The sequence below is a fragment of the Stegodyphus dumicola genome, chromosome 2 (genome assembly GCF_044657685.1).
Source record: "Stegodyphus dumicola isolate Sdum_Otavi_A_Nest chromosome 2, ASM4465768v1".
NCBI classification, from domain to species: domain Eukaryota; kingdom Metazoa; phylum Arthropoda; class Arachnida; order Araneae; family Eresidae; genus Stegodyphus; species Stegodyphus dumicola.
The window spans coordinates 109628952-109648330 of record NC_140769.1 but is presented as its reverse complement, the minus strand read 5'-3'; the positions used below and the strand labels follow the sequence as shown (position 1 = coordinate 109648330).

The 19379-nt window shown below is 35.4% G+C and overlaps 1 protein-coding gene across 1 annotated transcript in view; it reads right to left on the bottom strand.

The window, feature by feature from the left end:
* LOC118183567 (nuclear pore complex protein Nup93-like) overlaps window positions 1-19379 on the bottom strand; it is a 139966-nt gene that overhangs the window by 90108 nt on the left and 30479 nt on the right. Inside the window, exon 6 of the mRNA XM_035353164.2 lies at window positions 5204-5278. Coding sequence (XP_035209055.1) covers window positions 5204-5278 — 75 coding nt within the window. The remainder of the gene's footprint in view (window positions 1-5203; window positions 5279-19379) is intronic.

Sequence of the window (19379 nt, the reverse complement as noted above, 5' to 3'; positions counted from 1 at the left end):
AGACCCAAAATCAAAATTATGGTTAAAAGTCCAGCTATGATACGCTATTGAAGACTTGTTAATTTCCCCTTTTTTGACATGATTCATGTTCCTTGATACGAAACTTCAACGCTCTTTTTGTTTGGCCAATATATCTTAAACCACACTGACATGATATACTATAAATTCCCCAAGAATTCAAGACAGAAACGCAATCTTTTAGAATCGAAGGGTGAATTTTATTAATAGGGGAGAAACCGACTTGAAAATTGAATTTCTGGAGAATCCGTGCAATTTTATAGCTAACAGAAGGATAAAATGGAAGCACGACAAGGTCATTGATATTATTTCTAACAGTGGAATGTCTTCTTTGATGGGAATCTGAAAATTTTTTGACGGCTTTATCAATAATCACGGGAGAAAATCCACGGTCAATCGCAACTGCTCTCAAATAATTAAGTTCATTGGTAAGCAAAGATTCAGAGGAACAAACTTTTAGCGCGCGGAAAACATAATAGTAAAAAGAAGCCATTTTTTGCTTAACAGGGTAGCATGACTTGGCACCCTGTTAAGCAAAAAATGTGGAACTCTCTTCCTATAAAAACAAAAGCTGAACTTGCAATGGCTTCTGCATTGGTAAGCTTTGATAACAATATAGGTAATATACTTAATAGCATTTTTTTGTGATAAGTTTCAACACAGCGAAAGACATGATAAAGCAAAATAGATGACTTGGTAAATAACAGTTATAGAAATGTGCATGTTTCTCGTGTCTCAATCCTTTCGCGCCTAACGGGACACATACGTCCCAAGCAAATTTCAAAAAATGCTTTTGGGATAGAAACGCTTCTCTGTCTAATGGGAGACTTTCCCACCAGTCCTGCCAATATTTTTGAAGGTATTGTCATTTACAGAATATAGATGGCACTACCATACATAATGCAATTCCCGCGTTTTTTAAGTGTTGTAGCAACTCATTCCATACTCTATGAAAGTTAATAGTTTAGTTTTAAGAAAATACCTCTTATTTTCGATTAAATTTTGATTGATTCATAAATCTAAGACCATATAGTTACTCACGAAGCGGATTACCTCTAATAAACTGGTAAGTGGCAAAGTTTTATTTCCAATTTTATTATCGGGACATATGTGTCCCTCTCGTCTAGGATAGTAGGAACACATTGTCCCTCTCATTTTGGATAGTAGGAACACATTGTCCCAACAGTCCTACGTGAGCATTTCTCTAGATATTATATTTTTCAGTTACTTTTGAAATAGTTGCTTATTATTTTTAATTTAGGCAAAAATTTATTCAATCTAAAATGACTCAATGCCGGGGACTTACTAATGAAGAAATCAAAAAATTTTAGAAGAGTCAGATGACAAAGATATTGATTTGGATGATGAAATAGATGATCCCGATTTTCAAGATCCAGCACATAATTTGCAGTACTCATCCGATTCAGACGAGTGTGAAATGGATATCGATCATGATACCATTCCCCAAAATACAAAGAATAGCGATGCTTTGAGTGATAATGATACAACATCACGTTCATCAGTTGATGAGATACCATCAACTAATGTTTCAGGCTGCAAAACAATCTTATGGTTTCATGCAGATTCTACTTTCCAACCTCGAATGACAATTCCAGCAGAGTCATCGCCTAGTTTGTTATTCAACTTAAATCATTCAGCTACTAAATTGGACGTATTTCTCAAGATATTTCCAAAAAGTCTTATGATTTGGATCTCTCAATACACAAACCAACGACTCAAAAAGTTAGGACAAACAATTCACCCTACAGACACCTCTGGAATTATGCTTGTCCTTGGATGCATGCTTGTCATGTCTTACAATAAGGATTCTCTTATTATTGGTCATCTAATCCTTCTTTGGGAAACGTAGCAATAAAAAATGCTATTTCAAGAGACAGATGTAAAACGTTGTTGTCGAAACTATATTTTGCTGAACCAGAAAAGCCAGAAAATGCAAGTAAAACATATTATACTGACAAGGTTGTTTTGTGCCTGAAACAAACCTTCAAACAGTGTCGAAGCAAAAGCTCATCAATCTATTGATGCATCAATTGTGAAATTCAAGGGAAATTCATCCCTCAAACAATATATGCCGATGAAACCTGTGAATAGAGGGGTAAAAATTTGGCAGCGATGTGATTCAAAAACAGGATATGTATATGACATGAACATTTATTCCGGAAAAGAAACGGGTGAAGTTCAAGGCACACTCAGGGAATGGGTAGTATCAAAGCTAATGGAGACAATCCGAGGTAAAGACATGATGCTTGCGTTTAACCAATCTTTTACAAGCGTGCACCTGATGGAAACCCTGAAATTTCCTGCTATTGGTACGTGCATCAAGACACGCAAAGATGTTCCTAATTTTGCAACAAAACTAAGCAAAAGGGTCGAGCCTGAGTTTCTCGTAACTAAAAATGGAACAGTGTGTGCGAAGTGGCTTGATTCAAGGAAGTAATGATGCTAAGTAATTGCCACGAAGCTAAATATGCAAAAGTAAATGACACCATGAAAGATGGAAGCAAAGAAGAATTTGAGTGCCCTGTGGCAATCGAATTCTACAACAAAATCATGGGAGGTGTAGACCTTGCAGATCAGATGGCAAATGTCTATGAATTAGATCAAAAATCTTGCAAGTGGTGGAAAAAAGTATTTTTCACCTATTGAAAAAAGTATTTTTCACCAGTGGTCAACTCATGGATTGCGTACTGCGAATTCAAACATCGAAAAACCCCACTTCTTGATTTCATTGTACCTCTTGCAGAAGTCTTGATGGCGTCTGGAAAGCTCAACACACAGTATCAATGCCATAGAGAAGCTGGAGGCCCATCCAAAACATCACAAAGCTTACTCAATATTTGTGACCTTCTGCCAGTAACAACAAAAACATGATGGCAGTGCCGTAAATGTGCACAACAAAAGAAGGAATTGCGCACTAAAATAATGTGCACAATGTGTAATGTCCCATCGTGCATTGATTGTTTCAACCCACACCATTCGTAATTAAATTTTTATGACTAGAAAATTATTGGTTTTCTTTTTACAAAATTATTCATTGAAGACTACTGGGATACATATGTCCCAGTGCTCAGGACTGATGGGACATATATGTCCTGGTCCTAAATCAGTGTTTAAAATTTTCCTAAAAATATAACATCTTAGTTTTAGCATTCTAGTGTACTCTACTCATAGTTTATGTTATTGAAATTGTTCTGTTGTAAAAAAAAAAAAAAAAAAATCGTCGCGCAAGGGTTAAAAAAGCAGGATATTTTAGCAAATTTTGTAACGTTAAAAATCAACTAAAATGTTCCCAGTATAATAATGCTCATTTTGACATTATGTCTGAAACAAGAAAAAAAGAATGTTTAAGTGAAACTGTTTACTCACAAATCTTTGTGCAGTCTGTGCTTAAGTTCAAGAGAGGAAAATTCACGATTTACGAGATCCATCCAGCCAAACTAGTTACATGAACAAAAGAATTTGATATTGTTCACTGTTTCCCACTTATGAAACTGTAACACACATGCTGCTTTGGAAGGGCACGGAAAGGGAAACAAAGCCAAAGGAGCATAAAGTACTTTCTCTTGATGCCAGTGATTTAAAGAGGACATATGCATGCTGTTTTGAAGTTCTTTTGGAAAAAAAGATTTATCCTAAAAACTAATGGTTCTAGAATTTTAAAGGACTTAAATGAAATGAAATAATTTATAATTTTATTTTTTATAATAAATTTTAGTTAATAAGGGAAATATTAATAAAACTTTAACAGCCTTGAATTATTAAAAAACAAATATTAATTTTCTTCTATTAATTTAATTAATATAAAACTAAAACTAAAAAAAAAAAAAAAAATTAAAAGCATAAGTACATAGGTAGTAACATATGCTAAAAAATTACTTTTGAAAGGAACAAGAATAAGGTGATTTGCAGAACATTCTCATTTACAAAAGCAATCATTTGTAAAAAGTTTAAGAAATGATTATGTAGCAAACTCAAAACCAGGTAATAAGAACTGTGAAACAGTACTTTTTATTTGCAAGAATTTGTTTTTATTATTTAATATCAAAATGATGCAATTTTTAACTAAGCATAAAAAAAATGAAGCTACAGCATTCTTACAAGAAAGGGATAGTTTGCTCTCAATCCAAATGTGCAAAAACAGGAATGAATACCACTACTGAAGCCACACGGAGATGCAGTAAGGAAAACAACTGTAGAAAATAAGGCCTTTGAATAAGTGGTTTGCTGCTTCAAAAATCACATTACAGACAATAGTAAACTGCTTTTGCAGCTTTATCACCATTTGAAAAACAAACTACAGAGCTCTTTTTAAAAATTTTATTATTAATTAAAATTATTAATTTAAAAAGTAAAAATTTTTATTGTTGAAAATATATGGATTCGGCATTAAAATTCTGTTATTTAAAAAATGCTTTTTCACATGGTACCAAACCTTCGCAACATTTTTTTGTTTGCCACTTTGGTCACCACTAAAACTGACAGTTCCCAGAAAAAAATTATTTATTGGATGCATTTTAAGATTTTATTTTATTTGTTATTTTATTTATTTGTTTTATTTTATTTGTAATCAGTCTTTCTGTTGGTGACAGTGAAATTAATGGGTGCACATAAGAACTTAAAATATAATATTTCAAAAGACTGATCTGCCCACTTATCTTTTTTAAACTTGAAGAAAAAATTTATATTTTTCATGATTTTCATTAACTATTTTTCCTTTCTCTGATGCTCCAGCACAAAATCATGCTAGTGCATTCTCATTAGAATTGATGAATTTAACCCTTGACTTTGCCTTTTCTATATTTTTGGCTTTGGGTAAGCGGAGCAATTGCATCCTTGATTTAATTACCGTGAATGGCCTTAGGGCATAAAATTGAACTACTCGGTAAAAATTCTATGTAACTGTATGCCAGCATTGAAAGAAACAATCAATTTGATAAGAAATGGCTGCGACTTGTTTTGAAAATGAGGCATAAAAGGTTAACATCGAGGATACTCCATTTGGCATCAGTTGTATCATTATTGGCGACTTAATCGCCTGCGCCAGCAAACCGGAAAAGTAGACCTAAAACAATTCTTAAATATAATGAAAAACATTCTGACAAATATATTCCTAATTATTTTCAACTCCTAATTAAAATGATATTTATAAATCCAGAAAATTTACCTCTTTTGCATAAGCCATTTCAATGCTATCCATAGCACTCCTAGTTTTTAGGTTAATAGTTTCACTTAGATATGTCTGAAAAATAAAACAAGTTTAAAGCATAATATTTAGTTTAGGTAATAGAAATCAATAATGGAAATTTCTATTAAAAGATTACATTCATACATAAACATAACTTTACAGATTTTCTGCTTGGAAAAGTAAAAGACTAAAAAAAGATTCTTTTTGCTCTTATGAGCAATTTTTTTTTTTTTTTTTTTTGTAAATACATTTATATTGTTGTGAGCTCTGCGTCGTTGATATTTCTTTAAATTGTAAGTCTAGATAGGCAGGAAGAAATGCACTATTTATTATGAAAATAAGCACAATAAATAATGCACACAGCAAAATAAGTGGCTGGAAATAAGTCAAGGAAAATGTAAATATTAAGCAATTCCTGCTTCACATATTAAATATGGTAAAGTTAATCATATCATCTAACATGTAATTCAGCTAACTGCTAAATCTCACAGATGATTCATAATTGAACTTCCCTAGCTTTTTAATCTTCATTTAAATACCATGGCATGAGCTCTAGAAACTTCTAGAAGAAATGGTTGTAGGACTTTGATAATGTGTTTTCACAAATCTTTAAGTCACCAAGGCCTGTCAGATATGAAACTGCCTATGTAATGTATTCTAATTGAGCTATTTTTACAACGCCAATGTCATTGCTTTCAGAATTTGATGTAACAAATAAAAACTCAAATACCAGATATCAGTGACTACAAGTTAAATAAAACAAAATAAATCTACAAATTATCAACCTAAAATAATAAATACAGCCAATAATAATACACCAATACAATACACACCAATACAATACAGCCAATACTAAACACCAATACAATACAGCCAATATACAACAATAGTGGAAATTCTTTTGAACATTCTTGGTGACAGAGTGAATAATTTAATGGTTTTTATGTCTCAGTAAAAAACACATTCAGAAAGGATTCAGATATTTACAATGATATGCAGCAAAAGTCTAGATGCAAATATTGGATGACTGTATGAATTCAACTTTCTAAAAACGTTCTCTGCTGTTAAGTAATTTCATAGATTGCTAGTCTAATTCTGACCAATTTAATCTAAAGTACATAGTTTTATTGATCAGACTATATGCTCGACATAATCAGTAAAAATGCTCCACTAAGAGTAGGTAACAGGAATGCCATAACTAAATAGCTGATTTCACTCTATAATGCATGAGCAGGTTTCATGTTAATGTATCTTCCTTTTTTTCAAAAATATGTTGATTTTGATTTGCTGAGGATACAAGAAGATGCTACACCATTCTTCCTAAAAAAATGCAATTTACTATGCATTAAAATACGCAGAAATGGCCACGGAATGCAACTGTATATAAATGGAATGCAAAAAATTGCAAGCAAAAGAATAGCATATGTTCAGACAACTGATTTAATGGATCCAGAATATCATTAGTAACAGCAAAACGATTTATTTTCTGTTTCACTTCTGACATTAAGTGGTAGGTGGTGACATTAAGGCAAGCGCCGACAATAGTTACAAGGTCGTATGGTGCATGACGGCGCAGAGTCCAAAAAGGGCACCGGACAATGATTAGAACAAGCAGTTCATCTCGCTGCCTGTCTGAACAGGAAAAGTCTTGCCTTGTCTGAAACAGCCATCGCCATGTTCTGCAGGGACCGTATGGTACTGTCTTGTCCGTTCTGTAGGCTGTGGTGGAACTAAGAGGCGTATTTGGAAACTAAGTACCGTTTTGAAAGAAAAAATAGTAAAACAATTTTTTCAAATCCAATTTTATTTTTACATGAAAATACATGTCATAAACTATTTTTCAACATAGTTTCCACCAATGATCAAACATTTGTCATAGTGGGTGACCAGTTTTTGTATACCATCGTCAAAGAAACTTCCTGCCAGTTTTGATAACCACGACTCCACAGCATTTTCCGTGTCATTGTTAGATCCAAAGCACTTGCCACCAAGCTCGCGCTTCATGTGCAGGAACAAGTGATAGTCGGACCGCACCAAGTCCGGGCTGTAGGCGCCAAGCGGCGGGTGATCGAACTGCTCCCAATGAAACTGTCGAATTAACGATGAATGACACCAGCAGTATGGGGCCGAGCATTGTCATGGAGCAACACAATTCCTCTACTGAGCATTTCTCTTCATTTGTTTTGAATGGGACGCCTTAGTTTTGTTAAAGTCTCACGATATCGTGCCACATTAATGGTTTCACCTCTGGGAAGAAATTCAGTAAGCAAAATGCCTTTCCTATCCCAGAAGACAGTGCACATGATTTTTTGTCATGACATTGTCACTTTGAACTTTTGTTTTTTCGGAGAATGAGTGTGTATCCACTCCATCGATTGTTGTTTATTATTCTGGTGTGAGATGACACACCCAAGTTTCATCACCTGTCACAATTTGGTTTAAAAAGTTTTCTCCCTCATCACTGTACCGCGTGAAAAATGTCAGGGCACTACCAAGTCGCTTTGTTTTGTGAAAATCAGCGAGCATTTTTGGAACCCATCGGGAACACAGTTTGCGATAATTCAAGCGGTCAGACACAATTTCGAACAAAACAGTACGTGAAATTTATGGAAATGCCTCTGAATGAGCTGTCATTATGAAGCGTCTGTTCTCATGAATTGCTTCATCAACTTTCCTTACCAAATCATCGGTGACAACAGAAGGCCGACCACTCCGAGCCTCAGCGTGGACATTTGTTCAATCTGCATTAAACATTCTTACCCACTTTCTCACCATTCCATCACTTATCGCGTATTCACCGTAAACTTCTGTCACTTGACGATAAATTTCGGCCGGTTTAACATTCCTCGCGTTCAAAAATTTAATCACAGCACGAATCTCACAGTCAGCGGGAGAACTAATTGTCTTAAACATTTTGAATTTGCACAGCAAACTGAAAACACAACATAGAGCAACCAAAATGGCGACAATTGAAAGTCAGTGAACAAGAAAGACTAGTGCGCATGCACGGGACGCCTACCACAGCGCTAGAATGAAACGGTACTTAGTTTCCGAATACGCTACGTATATAATCATATATTCATGACTGTCCAGGCTGAACCCCCCCCCCCGTCAGTAGAGCTGGCAAATTCAGCAAGCCTTTAAACTGCTTGAGGTTTCCAGTGGGTGCCTGGAGCCTCAAAACTGCATATTCATATCCTTCCTTGGTTTTCCCCAGAAGCCACCTAGAGCTGACATCTGTATACCATGACGTAGCGTTAGCAGGCCAGATTGGTGGCCTGGTCTGTCTGAGTGTTTAAGTGACTTCGTTCTGCTGTCCGGGGTTGGGGCTCCTGCTGATGGCAGATGTTTTTACCATCCCTCCAGAAAGGGGACATGGACTGTGAGTTGCTGAGCATTCCTGTTGACTCAGCTTAGTCTTAGCTTGTCGGCTCGACCAATAAGTTAGTGGCCTCTTGGATGGCCTCTAGGGGTTCAGGTGTTTAACTCTGTTAAGGCAACCTCGGGCTTGCCACGTCTGTGTGCTCCTTTTTCATAGCACACTGAAAGTTATAATCATGGCAGGGGTTCGTCTCTGGTGTTGTCTTCTGTTTTATTTCAATGTGAAAATATTTGATGAAGATGCGTATGTAAGGGTACACACATTCGACAAATTGTTTAATCCTTATTTTGTGTCTACTGTTACAATCGTAGTAATTTGTGCAACATTTATCTTTTTTTGTAATTGCTTGTTGTTATTGTTTATCTACATGAAAAAAGGTAAGTACAGTTACATATTATGTGTAAACTTAGGTTAACTTTTTATTTGGAAAAGCAATGAGTTGAGCATAATTACTCAAAAACTGTTTTCCTCTCATTGTTTGAACCATTTTCGTATTCGCGCAAGTTACTAATATCTAAACCATTTTCCTCTTAAGGTTTTAATAAGAATACTATCTGTTGTAATACCAAATACTGAAAACCTTTTTTTAATACTCATATCTGTCTTTTCTAAATTCAAATACCTCATACAAATTGATATCTGCTCTTGATGGCTGGCATCAGGGGTACAATCAAGTAAAATAGGAGAATGCTTTGCCTGTTTGACATTATTTAAAATAATTTGCTTTACATTATTTCCTCATAAGCTAGTTGTTTTATTTTGAATTTTATCTCCAATGTAATGAAGCATATTTTTAGTTTAAATTTTATTAATATATACAGACATGATAGGGCCAAATTTTGTGATCATTTCTATACACTTTAAAAAAATTATTATTTCTTTCGAATAATTTATTACTGAAACCACGAAAGGCTAAGTTTTGCTTGGCGAAAAACTGAATGGCATGGATAATTCTTTCAATAGCATCGCGCCAAAGCTTAGTCTCTTTTTCTAATAAAATTTGAAATTCTGAATTAACAGGTTTGTTCTTTTGTAATCATTCTAAGAAATTGGATTAACTCTTTCGCTGTTTGGCAAAACTCGACAAATGTACATCAAAAACAATTTATGTCCATTTTTGTCTCTTGGGAACAGAGGCAAATGTGCATCTACTGCAGAAATTGTAGAGTTCAATAGTATTTCTTCCGTTTTTTCGACCGGCTGCACTGAAGTTAAAGGTGATTCCCGGGTGAAAACACTTTTTAACTGTTTCTGATTATTAGTTTCTTTTGGTAATTTCAATGGTAGTGAGACGTTGATGGACAACTAGTGCTAGTAGGGTCAGCTTGGGTATTTTTTGGGTTTTCAAAAAACTGAGTAATTTTAAAGTTCGGGTTTATTGAGTCTTCCTCTCACCTTCTTTACATTCTGATACTCGGTTTTTTTTTCTCCCTTTTTCCTCCAACATCTGAGTAAAAATGAAAACAGAAAAAGTGGAAGTAAAAACAAAATTAGAAAATAACTCTTATAAGAACTATTGCATAAAACTAAACACTCAGAAAGTAACTGTTTAAAATATTTTACCTTACTTCTGAAAAAGTGAGTATATCTTAAACCAGGGCTTCTTAAACTGTTTTCATGCGTGACCGCTCTTTATCACTGAGAGTTTTTTTGTGACTCCAGGACGGCCATAATATTTGCAAAAATTTTGCAGGGCCCCCATAAGCAGTGTGCAAATCCGACACACTCGTATGTGAAACTGTCAAATTTTTCACTTGCACTGTAATATACTATTGCAGTTTTAAGACATTAACTTTAATTTCTAATTTTAAGACATAGAACAATGTGAAAATTTGAAATAAGTAGCAGACGAAATGACAGCATCATGTGCAAAGCAAGTAAAATGAACGTTTATATTATAAAAAGAATGCATCAAAACATTTTCTTTTTTTCTTTCTCTGTATTGTGTTATCATTATCTATTTTTAGATATACTGTGTAAAATATTTGGTAATTGTAAAATTATTATAATAAGTTAAAGAAATTTCAAAGCTACTAAAATTTTTGGCGACTCCCTGCTACAGGTCTCGCAACCCGATGGAGGTCGTGACCCACAGTTTAAGAAACTCTGTTTTAAACCATTGCTTGGAAAATACACTGATGAAATAAATTAAGAGAATTTGAATATTTTATTGAATTGCATGAAAAGAACTGAAGGAAAAACCACTTCTTCTAGATAAAAGTGCAAATCTTGTACGGCAAATACATAACCCTCTGAGCGTTATGACCAGCTTTATAAAGTCATCAGAAGTTTTGCTACTTGGCATATATTAGCTTATAATTTAAGATATTTTGCTTTCTTACTTTCTTTAATAATGTAAATATCATCTTAATGAGTGTAAGTTTATGAAAATACAGACTAAAATAAGTAATTATAGAAACTCATCATGATGGATCTAAAATCCTGCGAAGCTCAGAGTGTTTTGGCCTCTTCGGTGATTGCGGTGATTTGTGCCCAGAGGGCGCACCGCACAAAAAGTTAGTTGCGTAACAGAACGTAAGGGAAGCGGACACGCCAAAATGTTGGGTGTATTACCGCTAATTGAGGTAATTGCATCGTATCTGTCAGGTGGCAGAAAACTAGTATGATGTATCAATTCACATGCCAGGTGGCAGAATATGTCTATCATGTACATGCCAGGAGGCATAACACTTGTAAATATGCCAGGTGGCATACGACTTGTAAATAAATGTACAGTAAAATATCTTGGTGCAATAGATCAAGGAACAAGCATCAACAACCTTCTGATCATTTGGATACGTACATTTTTTTTGGTGACATTTTTTTTGATTTGTGGAGATGAAGAACGGACGAAGAAAATTAGTGAGTTCATGACTGAAAAGCCAGGATTTAACGCGAAGAAATTCGAGGTAGGCCCTTTTTCATTTTTCCAATTTTGAATAGAATTGTTGAATAAAAATCTTGGTGATTATTATCGTTGATAGAATCTAATGGTAAAATGGAGGCTATGAATAAGGCAAAGAAGTTGCGTACGGTGACGCGTATCTTAACTACCAAGTTGATGAGTAAAATAGATTCTGCATTGTTAGAAGAGGGTGAAACTGCGGATGAGAAATTAAAAGAACTACTCGAAATGTTACTTGAAAAATCGCAGTTGTTGAAACAATACGATTCTGAGATTGAAAAACTTATAATTACGGAACAAGAGTTAGAAACAGAAGTAATTTCCGCGCAGGAATATCAGGAAAGAATTATAAGTTTTAAATGTAAAATTCAGGAAAAATTAAGACAAAACACGTGTAAAGTTGAATCTAGAAATTCTAGTGAGGAAACTATATCTCCGAAGTTGAAAACTTGTGAAGTCAATACTTTAAAATTGCCAAAATTAACGATCACAAAATATTACGGTGATCCTTGTTCTTGGCTTGAATTCTGGAATCAGTTTAGTAATTCCATTCACCAAAACGAAAGTCTCAGTTCAGTTGACAAGTTTTGTTATTTAAAATCGCTTTTGGGAGGTTTAGCTTTAAATGCTATTAGTGGATTAACATTTACTAGTGAAAACCATACGGTGGCTGTTGATATACTAAAAAACCATTTCAGCAGAGATGACCTGCTAATTAATGCGCATATGAATAAATTGTTGAGTTTAGAACCTGTAAAATATTCCGGAAATACGGCTTCTTTGAGGAAGCTTTATGACGATATAGAAATACAAATAAGGAATTTAAATTCTTTAAATGTTACTAGTGGTTCTTATGGACCTTTATTATCCCCTATTTTGTTAAAGTTAATACCCGAGAATTTAACTCTAGAATTCACTAGGAAAAGAAGTGATAAACAAAATTTTGATGTTAATGAACTACTAACGTTCTTGAAAACGGAAGTGGAATGTAGGGAAACATCAATGATGTTAGCGCATTCTAAGAATCTTGATGTAAATGAAACATCAATATGAAACAAAAGTTCCCATCAAAGTTATCAAAATAAATCTTACATGCATTCTAAAAGAAATATTTACAGTACGAATAAGCAAGGTGCTTTGGTATTAACTAGTCAAAGCGAAACTCCCTCTAAATACTTTCAAAAATCACATTTTAATCCAAATCGAAAGTTCTCTACCCCGCCTAAGAAAGAGAATCAAAATGTCTGCATATTTTGTTTATCTGCTTGTCATATGAATCATGATTGTGCACTTGATTTAAAGGCTCGCCGAAAGGCATTAATGGATCGAGGTTTATGTTTTATTTGCTTTTCGAAAGGACATCCAAGGCGTTTCTGTGCTCATAAAGATGAAAAATGCAGACTGTGCAATGTCCAAGGTTTACATAATTCGTTAATACGTGACGCCGCATCGAAAGGTTTAGAGACGGATACTTCCAATCAGACAAAACAAACGCCAATCCCTGAAGCTTCTCTTTCGCTCTTATGTAATGAAAATAATAACAAAATTAAATCACCGACTTCCGTTCTTTTACAGACGCTTTCGGCAACAGTTAGGTGTAAAGGGAGGAACGAAGAGGTATTACGTTGTATGCTAGATTCAGGGTCAACAAAATCATTCATCTTACGAGAAGTGGTTGATTCACTGGGATTGAAAATTATTAATAAAGAAGCGCTTATTATTTTCATATTTGGATGCAAAGATGCAAAAGAGCGCTTGTATGATATCGTAGAAATCGTATTGCAAAATGTAAACCATCCCAATAAAAAGATAAAAATTAACGCAATAGTCATTGATTCTATAACACTAGGGCAAGTAAAAGTTCCTTCTCGGTGGATATGAAAGATGGCGTTTGAGAAGGGAATAGAATTAGCAGATGTTGGTATGAGTGACGAAATTCAAGTATTAATAGGTTCGGATTATATTTGGGAAATTTTAGAAGAACGAAACGTGAAGATTTGTAAAAAATTAGTCGCAACAGAAAGCACTTTTGGTTTTGTGATTCAAGGCAAGGACGAAGGATCAAAGTGTAAGGACGCAAGAGTTAATCATATAACCGTTGTAAATGAGGACTTAGATTATGAAAGAGTTAAAATATTATGGGAATTAGAAGCAATTGGGATAAGTTCGAATAAAGAAATATCTGTATCAGATAAAGAACTTTTAGAGTCATTTGAATGAAATACAACTTACAAGAATAAAAGGTATGAAACTCGATTATTGTGGAAAGAGGGTGTTGAAGGTTTAAATAACAATTATGAAATCGCGAAACAGCGTTTACTATTTTTAAATAATAAATTTCAGAAAAATAGCAAGTTATATTTAAAATATAATGAGATAATTAATGAACACTTGAGAGATGGTATAGTGGAATGGGTAGATATGTATTTAAATAGTAGTTTGAAAACGGGGTATTACATGCCTCATCACGCGGTAGTGCGCGAGCAGAAGGATTCTACAAAGGTTCGAATAGTTTTTGACGCTTCTTCTAAAAGTAAGGGAAATTTATCACTTAATGATTGTTTGGAAAGCGGACCTAATTTAAATCCTGATTTGCTAAAGATTATCATTAAATTCAGGGTACATTCAATTGCGTTTTGTGCTGACATTCAGCGTGCATTTTTAGAGGTAGGCTTAGCTAAAGAAGATAGGGATTTTTTAAAGTTTTTGGGGATAAATGAAGAAGGGTCAAATCTCGATCACAGTAATCCCAACTTACAAGTTCTCCAACACAATCGAGTTCCTTTCGGGGTCAAGTGCTCACCTTATTTATTAACAGCTACAATAAGACTGCATTTAAACAAGTATGAAGATGCCTATGAAGAGGCATGCAGTATGTTAAAAGAGCTTTACGAAGATGATTTAATTTCTGGGACAGTTAATGTAGAAAAGGCCTTACATTTAAGCAAGGACATGATTTTCATTCTTAGCGAGGCCAGTATGAATTTACGTAGATGGGTTTCGAACTCACCTGAGTTGAATGAACTATGGAAACTTAATGGAATTGACTCTCGTGAAACATCTGAAGACTCTTTGGTACCGTTGGTTTTATTTTAGGTTTGGTTTTAGGTCTTATCTGGGACAATGTCAATGATAATTTGAAAATAGATGTATCTCAGTTTGAGAAGTTACAAAATCTCAAAGTAACTAAACGCATCATTTTAGCAGCATGGTATGCTGTTTGATTCCTTGGGAATTATGAATCCATTTACTGTTCGAGTTAAACTCTTAATGCAAACTATGTGGGAAAAGGGTATTCAATGGGACGAAAGTGTTCCCCTTGATACAGAATTCATATTTCAGGAATGGTTAAAAGAAGTTGAAAAAATAAAGTTTTTCGAAATTCCCAGACAGTACTTCAGTGATATGTGTTGGAAGTTTATAGAAGTTCATATATTTTCTGATGCCAGTCCCAAGTGTTATGGTGCCGTAGCATATTTTAGATTTAAGAAGAAAAATAAATGTAAAACAAGTTTCATAGTGTCGAAATCCCGTTTGGCTCCATTAAAAAGGGTAACACTCCCTAGGCTTGAACTTTTGGGAACATTAATTTCTGCAAGATTAGGTTCGTATTTGCAATCGATATTTCCACAGTTGGATAACGGAAATATATTTTACTGGACTGATTCCCAAATTTGCATTCACTGGATCAAGGGATCTGTCAACGAGTGGAAACAATTTGTGAGAAATCGTGTGGTAGAAATCAAGGAGAAAACAATTTTAAACAACTGGTACTTTTGCAGTGGGAAGACAAACCCTGCTGATAAACTTACGAGGGGGATGGATGCTGAAGCTCTAATTAATGATAGTGATTGGTTTTCTGGGCCACCCTGGCTTTCAGAAGTAGATATTCGACATCACATAAACGAAATGAATACCGAAGCTGACTTGCAAAACGTTAGTGAAGAACGTAAATGTGTTACTTTGAAAACACTTGTGGAATCTACAGAACCATTACTAAATCTTGAACTGTACGGAAATTTAACCAAAGTACTGGGAATAATGCCTTATGTTCTGCGCTTCGTGAACAACTGTAAATCCGCTCGTGAAAAGCAATCTGGTGTGCTTACCGCCTATGAGTTACGGAAGGCTTCAGAATTTATTATAAGAAATGTTCAACTTAATGAATTTTCAGAATGAAATTAAGGCTTTAAAGACAGAACAACCGATTAAAACTAAAAGCAAAATCATTTAACTTAATCCATTTCTAGATGAAAACGAAATTTTAAGAGTAGGAGGTAGATTAAGAAACGCAGAAATTACCAGAGAAAGTAAACATCCCATTATATTGCCAAATAATAATCACTTCACAAAATTAATACAGCATTATCACGAAAAAAATTTACACGGAGGGTTGCATTTAATGTTATCCGCAATAAGACAGAAATACTGGATAATAAGTGCAAAGAATGAAATTAAAAAATGCATTTGGAAATGCATAAAATGTTGCAGAGTACGAGCAGTAACATCTATTCAATTAATAGGAGAACTACCTGCAAGTAGAGTGATTCCAAGCAGAACCTTTTCAAAGGTTGGCGTTGATTATGCCGGCCCATTTTCTGTGAAAATGAAAAGGGGAAGAGGTATAAAACCAATTAAATGTTATATCTGTATTTTCGTTTGTTTAGCTACAAAGGCTATCCATTTAGAGATTGCTAGCGACTTATCAGGTGAAGCATTCCTAGCTGCTCTAAAACGATTTGCTTCGAGGAGAGGAAAACCTCAAGAAATAAGAAGTGATTGTGAAACTAATTTTATAGGTTCAAATAAAATCCTCAAGGAAGCAGTTTCATCTGTCCAGTCAACCTCAGAATTTCAAAGGTGGTTAGCAAATGAAAACATAAGGTGGATATTCAACCCGCCAGCTGCTCCACATCATGGTGGTATATGGGAGGCAGCTGTTAGATCTATGAAGCTGCATCTAAAGAAATGTGTTGGAACTCAAATTTTGACTTATGAAGAGTTTCTAACTCTAATTGCACAAATTGAAGCATGCTTAAATTCGAGGCCAATAACACCGGTCTCCAGTGATCCCAATGATTTGACAGCTTTGACTCCTGGACACTTTATTATAGGGACTTCTTTAACAGCTGTTCCGGAACAAGATTTAACCGAAGTACGAGTGTCTCCATTGCAAAGATGGCAACTAACACAGCAGATGTTCCAAGAGTTTTGGAAGCGGTGGTCTAAAGAGTACCTGTGCCAACTACAGCAGCGTAGCAAATGGAGACAGCCTAGCAGAAATATTCGTCTAAATGACTTGGTTCTCATTAAAGAAGATAATATGCCTTCATTACGTTGGAAACTCGGGCGAGTAATAGAAGTGTTTCCTGGAAGAGACAATAATGTCCGAGTGGTTAGACTAAAAACTGTGTACGGGGACATTAAACGTCCTATTACCAAACTGTGTCTTTTACCAGTTAAAGAACATTAACTTAAGTGTTTGGTTTATATTGAATATGTTTTATTATTTTTTTTATTTCTTATTATACTAATAATTTTATTTGTTTGTTCTAGTTTAACCCTCATAGTTAACGTTTCAATATAGTAAAATATAAGATGTTTTGCTAGAAGATTGGTAAATGTAACATGTTATTTTATACTTTTTGAAGGTTTTTGTATGTTTTCAGTTTCTATATTTTTCATTTACTTGTTTGCATATATTGAAGATTGTATTAAGATGAATGTAATTCATCGGGGGGGGGGGGGGGGGAGAGAGGATGTTTTGGCCTCCTCGGTGATTGCGGTGATTTGTGCCCAGAGGGCGCACCGCACAAAAAGTTAGTTGCATAACAGAACGTAAGGGAAGCGGACACGCCAAAATGTCGGGCGTATTACCGCTAATTGAGGTAATTGCATCGTATCTGTCAGGTGGCAGAAAACTAGTATGATGTATCAATTCACATGCCAGGTGGCAGAATATGTCTATCATGTACATGCCAGGAGGCATAATGCTTGTAAATATGCCAGGTGGCATACAACTTGTAAATAAATTGTAAATAAGTGTACAGTAAAATATCTTGGTGCAATAGATCAAGGAACAAGCATCAACAACCTTCTGATCATTTGGATACATACACAGAGGGTTAAGAATACACATGTGTGTAGGCGGTGCCAGCAAAAAAAAAAACAGGTTTATAAGCGCATAGAGGGCAAGACAAACTGCGTTCGCTAGCACATCTTGGGGAATTTCTTGGTGTTATCTTGCAACAATCGGTTAAACTCACATCAGAACAGTAAAAATGAGTAACCACCAACGTTTAGATGATGGAATGAAGTGGCGAATTCTGTGGAGGCTAGAGGGTGACCAATCTAAAGTCCAAATATGCAGAGAGTTTAACACCCAGCGTCGTGTGTAATCTAATGAAAGAGTTTCAGGATATTGGATCCATCGAGAGAAAGCCTGGGCAAGGTATTCCAAGAGCCACGACGGCCAGAGAAGATTGCTATTTGTCCATTTTAGCAAGATGTAAGAGAGGGACTGCAGCTTCTCAGCTCTCTCGGAAACTGTATGCAGCCCTAGGAACACATGTAACAAGGGTGACCGTTTCCAAAAGACTGAATGAGAGAGGGTTGTTTGTCAGAAGACCGGCTGTTTGCGCCCTGCTCACGTCTACGGACAGGAGAGTCTGATTAGCACGGTGCAGGCAGCATAGTGATTGGAGTAAGGAGCAATGGGCAACCATTCTGTTCACTGACGAGTCCCATTTTAGCCTAAACATCGATTCTCGCTGTACGTTCATATGGAGAGAGCCAGGAACCCGCTACCTACACTCCAATGTCCGCAAAATCAACAATTATGGCGGTGGCGGTGTAATGATCTGGGCAGGCATCAAGTTGGATGGCCGCACACCTCTCCAAGTCTTTGACAGAGGCTCTGTGACCAGAGTGAGGTATAGGGATCAGGACTTGGAGCCCTATGTTCGCCTTTTCCGGGGTGCAGTGGGCCACGAGTTAATCTTACAGGACGATAACGCAGGGCCACATAGAGCTCTTCTGGTCGTTGAATTTCTCAAGAGTGAGGATATTCGCTGGATGGATTGGCCAGCCAGGTCTCCAGACTTCACACCTATAGAGCATGTCTGGAATGCTCTGGGGAGGACAACTGCAATTCGCAACCCCCTCCGAGAACCATCCAGGAACTGAAAACAGAGTTGCTGAATGAGTGAAACCAATTGCCATAGGCACTGATAAACTGCCTTATTTCCAGTATGACATCACGTTGCAAGGCCTGTATGGCTGTAAGAGGGGACCATACCCCCAATTAACCCATTTCTTTTGTGTCTACTGCAACTGCTGTTTCAGACCTTTAGACTCCCATGAGTGTTCCACACGGACATGTGTGTCTATTATAAATGCTGAACATTTATTTTGTTTGTATTATATCAACTTATGTTTACACCAAATTTTATTAAAATTTGTCCAGTAGTTCTAGAGATCATAGATCAAATATGAAAATTCCCTTAATTTCTTTCACCAGAAAGAAATTAAGGGAATTTTCTTTTTTATATGAACTATTATATCAATACGAAATAATTCAAGGAGGTACTTAAGACGTAATGAAATAACGAAACATTTTCCTTCGATTATTCCATATAGCTAAAAATCGGAAAATGGCCAATTTTTTATACATATGCATCGGCATCACGTATTTTCATTCACATACATTTACAAGATCAGCTCAACTTATGTCAAAAACTGCAAAAAGCATTAATTGATAAGTATCAAAGCGATATAAATAGTATAGATCTTATGCATGAACTGCAGTTTTTGCAAACTTTTGGAGGAAATGTAGCGTCGCTGGTTGAAACACTATGCAATATCGTTGT